This window comes from Nannospalax galili, unplaced genomic scaffold (genome assembly GCF_000622305.1).
Source record: "Nannospalax galili isolate Female #2095 unplaced genomic scaffold, S.galili_v1.0 scaffold385, whole genome shotgun sequence".
Taxonomy (NCBI): Eukaryota; Metazoa; Chordata; class Mammalia; order Rodentia; family Spalacidae; genus Nannospalax; species Nannospalax galili.
This window is the reverse complement of record NW_008354956.1, coordinates 1571310-1577861: the sequence shown is the minus strand read 5'-3', so window position 1 is coordinate 1577861 and position 6552 is coordinate 1571310. Positions and strand designations below refer to the sequence as shown.

The 6552-nt window shown below is 53.5% G+C and overlaps 1 protein-coding gene across 2 annotated transcripts in view; it reads left to right on the top strand.

Annotated features, from left to right (window-relative positions):
- The window catches only part of Ppp1r13l (protein phosphatase 1 regulatory subunit 13 like), a 24512-nt gene that overhangs the window by 13327 nt on the left and 4633 nt on the right, over positions 1-6552 (top strand). For both annotated transcript variants that reach the window (XM_029555532.1, XM_008852032.3), the window contains exons 2-8: positions 671-748; positions 822-964; positions 2462-2972; positions 3068-3166; positions 3305-3396; positions 4171-4639; positions 5436-5896. In XM_029555532.1, the coding sequence (XP_029411392.1) occupies positions 694-748; positions 822-964; positions 2462-2972; positions 3068-3166; positions 3305-3396; positions 4171-4639; positions 5436-5896 (1830 nt within the window). In that variant the 5' untranslated portion in view covers positions 671-693. The remainder of the gene's footprint in view (positions 1-670; positions 749-821; positions 965-2461; positions 2973-3067; positions 3167-3304; positions 3397-4170; positions 4640-5435; positions 5897-6552) is intronic.

Genomic DNA, 6552 nt, shown 5'->3' with positions numbered 1-6552 from the left:
TGCACCATTGAAGGTCAGGATGGAGGGAACGTGGAGGCTGCCAGGCACTAGAGGTGGTGGTGGTGTTTTCAAATAGCCTCAGGACTCGGGGGGGTATTGCTCAATGGTTGGTGCTTGCCTAGAATCCCCCAGTGAGGGGCTGGGGTGTGGCTCAGTGGTAGAGCCCCTGCCTAGAAGCCCCCATTGAGGGGCTGGGGTGTGGCTCAGTGGTAGAGCCCCTGCCTAGAAGCCCCCATTGAGGGGCTGGGGTGTGGCTCAGTGGTAGAGCCCCTGCCTAGAAGCTCCCAGTGAGGGGCTGGGGTGTGGCTCAGTGGTAGAGCCCCAGGCTAGACTGTACAGGTGCTCATTCATCCTCAAGTACCTAAAAAGCAAACAGAACAAAAAACTAACAACAAAAAAAATCTGTGTCTCCTCATCCCTAGGAGCATTTTATCAGAGTAAGAGTTATTATTTCCATCTGTGTTCACTAGCACGTGGTAGGTGATGGATAGATTCTTTGTCCAAAACCTCCTAGAACCAGTTTGGACTTCAGGGTAGCACCTGGACTGGGTTCTGAAGGAGTTAGCATTTCCCATTTAAGAGCGCCCCTTGCACTCCAGGGCCCATTTTCCCTGGGAGTCGAGTCTGGAGGGGCCTGGCCTGAGGGTCTGACGCTGTTTCTCCTAAGCAGGTGCACCCGCTCCAGTTGGCACCATGGACAGCGAAGCATTCCAGAGTGCTAGGGACCTCCTGGATCTGAATTTCCAGTGTGAGCTGGGGAGGGGGGGCTGAGGGGCGGGGCCTTGCGAGAGGGCATGGTCCTCACCTTCTCCACCCCCCAGCACTGGCCATGAAGCACATGGACCTGAAACAGATGGAGTTGGACACTGCAGCTGCCAAAGTGGACGAACTGACCAAGCAGTTGGAGTCTCTGTGGTCGGATTCACCAGCACCTCCCGGACCACAGGCTGGAGTCCCCTCCAGAGTGAGCCTGATGATCCCACTCTGCCCCCCAAAACTCCCTTCTCTCCATGCCCCAGGGGAGGCTTGAACTTCAGGCAAAGCTGCCCCTAGGGTGGTGCAGGTGTGGGGTATACATTGCCATTTGAAAGGACGGGAAAGCCAGGTGTGGTGGCGCCAGCCTGGAAACCCTGCCCTGCGTGGCTGAAGCAGGAAGGTCAATTCAGTGTCAGCTTCTGCTTCCTAGTGACTTCAAGGCCACACTGGGCTACATGAGACTCTGAAAAAATAAGAGAAAGGATGGGATGTAACTCAGTTTGTAGAGTGCTTGCCTAATATGTACAAAGCTGGAGGTTTCATTCTCTCCACCATATAAAACCAGGGATTGAGGCTGCATATGGTGTCCCAGCCTCAGGAGGCAGAGGCAGGTGGTTATCTGAGTCTCAGGCCAGCCTGGTCTACATGGTGAGTTCCAAGCCAGCCAAGGATACATAGTGAGACCCTGTCTCAAAAAAACAAACGAAAAACTTTCAAAATAAAATATATTTTAAAGGGGCTGGAGAGATGGCTCAGAGGTTATGATCACTGGGGTTCAAGTCCGAGTACCCATATGGTGGCTAACAACCATCTGTAACTCCATTTCCAAGGGAATCTGATGCCCTCTTCTGACCTCCTTGAGCATTGCATGACACTAGTAAATACATGTAAATATATGCAGGCAATACATTCATACACATAAGAAATAAAAATAATAAATAATTTAAATATATGGGATTTTTGGGGGGGCCTTTTTGAGACAGGGTCTCCCTGTAGCCCCAGCTGTCCTGGAACTCACTATGTAGACCAGGCTGGCCTTGAACTCTGCCTCCCAAGTGCTGGGATTAAAGGTGTGTGCCACCACGCCCGGCTATTTGTATATATTCTTTTAAAAAACACACGGGGTGTGGTGGCATGTACCTTTATCCCAGCCCTTGGGAGGCACAGGCCAGTGGATCTCTGCGAGATTGAGGCCACCCCCATTCACATGGTGACTTCCAGGTGGGCTGTGACTAGGGAGAACCTGTCAAAAAACAACCAACCAACAACAAAGCCAGGGCTTGTAGTACACATCTGTAATACCAGTATTCCATAGGTAGAAGGATCATTACATAACAAGAACAGGGCAAGTCATGGTGGCGAAGGCCTTTAATCTCTGTGAGATCAAGGCTAGCCTGGTGTACATAGTGCGTTCCAGGCCAAGTGGGGCTACAGGGAGACCCTGTCTCAAACAAAACAGACAAAAAGTAAATACATTACTCTGGAAAAGGAAAAGGGCCTTAAGACACACACACAGACACACACACAGAGTAAGTGGCTTCAACCCGGAGTCTGGGCTCTTTTCCCACACTGCACCTGTGCTCATCAGGCCCAAATTTCCACCCAATCCAACTCCTCTAGATTTTTTGTGCTGTCCTTTGATTTCCCCCAGTGACCCTCTACAGTTGCCCCCTTTGACCTTTCAACATCCTGGCTTCCCCAACAGGTGTCCCGGTATAGCACCAGTCCTGTTCCAGAACATTTTGGCAGCCGAGGGTCCCCCCAGAAGGCAGCCACCGACACCGGAGATGCCCGTTTTGGACGCTCAGAGAGTGCCCCATCCCTGCACCCTTATATCCCTCTGTCCCCTAAGGGCCGGCCATCGTCTCCACGCACCCCAGTCTACCTGCAGCCGGACACCTATGGCAGCCTGGACCGTGCACCATCACCCCGGCCTCGCGCCTTTGAAGGAGCTGGCAGTCCCCTTGGCCGGGCACCATCCCCGCGGCCCGGGGCTGGTCCGCTCCGCCAGCCGGGTCCCCCAACGGCTTACGACTACCTGGGCCGTGCGGGATCCCCGCGGGGCAGCCCTCTAGCAGAGGGACCTCAGGCCTTCTTCCCAGAGCGGGGACCGTCCCCACGTCCACCTGGTGCAGCCTATGATGCGCCAGCTACATTCGGGAGTCCTCTGCTGGGCGCCGGGGGCAGCGCCTTTGCCCCGCCACTGCGCGCACAAGGTGCACAGGGGGTTGGTGGGGGGACCCACTTGGAGGAGTGGCAGGACCTGGTCTAGCCTCAGCTCACATCCTTACTTCCACATCCTCTTCCCCAGATGACCTGACACTGCGCCGGAGGACGCCGAAAGCCTGGAACGAGTCTGATCTGGATGTGGCCTATGAGAAGAAATCTTCCCAGACCTCGAGCTATGAAAGTGAGTTGCAGAGGGTCCTGGAGTGGGGGACCAGGAGGAGAGGTCCTGGAGAAGGGGACCTGGAGGAGAGGTGGGTCCTGGAGTGGGGGACCTGGAGGAGAGGTGGCCCCTTCCATCCTAAGGATGCCTCCTTCACAGGGCTGGACGTCTTCACGAGGCCAGCTTCCCCTGCTTTGCAGCTGCTACCCTGGAGAGAGAGCAGCCTGGATGGACTGGGTGCCACTGGCAAGGTGAGGGGCAGGTGGGAGACATTAGGGGTTCCTGGGGTGTGGCCTTTACCACACTATTCTTTATGGGGTGGGAGGAGGCTGAGGATTAAATTTAGGGCCTGGCTTATCCTAGCTAAGTGGCTATCATTGGGCCACCCCCACCCCCAGCCCCTCACTGGGGGATTCTAGGCAGGTGCTCTACCACTGAGCAACATCCCAACATCCTGACCTGCTTTTTTTGTTGTTGTTCTTTTTGAGACAAGGTCTCCCTGTAGCCCCAGCTGTCCTGGAACTCACTATGGAGACCAGGCTGGCCTTGAACTCACAGAGATCCGCCTGCCCCTGCCTCCTGAGTGCTGGGACTAAAGGCATGTGCCACCACACCCAGCTTGTTTAGTTTTTTAAAACTTATTTTTTAGTGTGTGTGTGCACGTGCACTCACATGCCTGTGTGTACTAGGTCAGAGGGCAACTTTGTGAAATCCTTCTCTTCTTCCACCATGAGGGATCTGTGATCAAACTCAGGCTGTCAAGCTTGCATGGCAGGCGTGTCTAACCGCTGATCCATCTCCACAACTCTGGCCTTAAAATTTGGATCCACCTGCCTCAGCCTCCTAAGCAGTAGCTTGGATGTTCTTCCTCCTTTTTTTTTTTTTTTTTTTTTTTCTGCAGCACAAACTAACCTCACAGTCAAGGCAATCCCCCTACCTCAGCCTCCCAGGTGCTAGTATTACTGGCATGGGCAATCATGCCATGTTCCTTTGTTCCCGTCCTCGCCCCTCTTTATCTCCCCCAGGACAACCTCACCAGTGCCACCCTGCCACGCAATTACAAGGTGTCCCCTCTGGCCAGCGACAGGCGTTCTGACATAGGCAGCTACCGGCGCTCTATGGGCTCAACTGGACCCTCAGGCACTTTGCCCCGCAGCTGGCAGCCTGTCAGCCGCATCCCCATGCCCCCCTCCAGCCCCCAGCCCCGCAGTGCTCCCCGGCAGCGCCCCATTCCCCGTAGCATGATCTTTAAGCTCCAGAATGCATTCTGGGAGCATGGGGCCAACAGGGCTGTGCCCCTGGGATCCACCATCTTCTCCCGAGCACCCCCACCTAAACTACCTTCCCAGCCCCAGCCACCCCCTCAATCCCAGCTGCAGCCCCAACCTCAACCTCAGATGCCACCTCAGCCCCAGCCCCAGCCCCAGGCCCAGCCCCAGCCCCAGACTGCAGCCCCCCAGCCCTCCCTACAGACATGGCCTCCAATAAATGAAGGTGAGCAAAGAGAAAGGCTGGGTGAAGTGGGGGCAGATGGCAGATCAGCTAGGGACCATGACAGCCAAGCCTCATTCCAGACACTGTTGCTGGAGGGAGAGAGGCCAGGGTTGCATAGTAGTTAAGGAAGGTCACATTCTGTGTGGCCTCAGGCAGGCAACTTAACCTTTCTGGGCTTTGATTTCCTTGAGTATAAAAATGAATAATGACAGAAACCTATTTTATTGGGGCATGGTACTAAAACCATATCAGGGTCTCACAGTAAGGCTTGATGCATCGTAAACCCTTAGTTCTGTGATGTAATGTTTAGTAGCATCTTTGTGATGCTAGATCAGTACAATTAATTGGAGAGGACTTGAACCATTCTTAGTATTGACTTGCTGTGTGATTCAGGGGAAATCACCTAACCTCTCTGAGCCTCAATCATCTCTGATCATCAGAGAGATGATCATCTCTCTGTATTGTAATAGAGAGATGATCATCTATCTTCTTCACAATGTAGGAGGGAGCCTGGCATGTAGGGCTGGGAACATAGCTCAGGGTAGAATGCTTGTCTAGCATGGGCCCTGGGTTCAATCCTCAGCACTGTAAATAGATAAATAACTGATGTGTAGGTGCTCAATAAATGGGAGATATCATAACTTTATATTATGCACAGCCCAGGGAAAGTGGAGTCCAAAGATGGCAGTAGCAGCCCCGAGGGCACACAGCACAGGTGCTGGTTGCATCCTGGAGGTTGTAGGGGATTCAGGAATACTTCTGATGATGTCTCTGATGGGGCTTTTGTTCTGGTCAGGCCTCCTCAAATCCTCTGCTGAGCTAGAACCCGAGCCAGAGCTAGAGGGCCTGCTCGTGCCCGCACTGGAGGCTGGAGATGCAGATGAAGGCACTGTGACTCGGCCCCTCAGTCCCACGAGGCTGCAGCCAGCATTGCCACCCGAGGCACAGTCTGTGCCCGAGCTTGAGGAGGTGGCACGAGTACTGGCAGAGATTCCTCGGCCCCTGAAACGTAGAGGCTCCATGGAGCAAAGTCCTGCTGTGGCCCTGCCCCCCACACACAAGAAACAGTACCAGCAGATCATCAGCCGACTCTTCCACCGGCATGGTGGCCCAGGGCCTGGGGGACCAGAGCCAGAACTGTCCACCATCACCGAGGGATCTGAGACCAGGGCAGGGCCTCCAGCTCCTGCCCCACCTGCTCCCATCCCACCCCCAGCTCCACCCCAGAGCAGCCCTCCAGAGCAACCTCAGAGCATGGTAAGTCAAAAAAAAACTAGAGGTGTGTGCTCACTTCTGATCCAGTTGCTGTAACAAAAAAAGAAAAAAAAAAAGGCTTCAACATACAGTGGTTTAAATGACATAGAGTGTTGCACCCAGACCCTGTCTCCCTACAGTACCATCCACTGAGATTAGTCTGCCTTTGCAATTCAAGATGGCGCCCCCGAGCTGCTGGGAAATGTAGTCTTTTGTGTAGGCAAGACTAGATTCAGGGAAAAGAGGGGAGGGAATGCATGCATGGAAGGGTGTCCAGGCATCTTGGCTTTTCTTGTTTAGCCTTGCTCCCAGTATACCTTCAGGAATCTCAGTCTTGCACCTGTGATTGACTTGAGTTTTGGTGTGACAGTGGGTTTATCTGGGACCTGGAGACCATACACTCTCTGGTATCCACTCTTTCTGGGGATCTTTCTATACTCCTGTGAAGAGTTTCTGGTCCCTAAGGCTGAGATCATCTCAGCTGCATGTTACTTATATTCAGCTGTGCAACTTGGGGGCAGACACTTAACCACTCTGGGCCTCACTTTTTTTCTTATTCTTTCTTTTATTTATTATTTTTAAAAATTTTTATGTGTATGTGTGTTGCTGACCTGTATGGAAGTGCACCTGTGCATGCAATGCCTGAGGAGGCCAGAAGA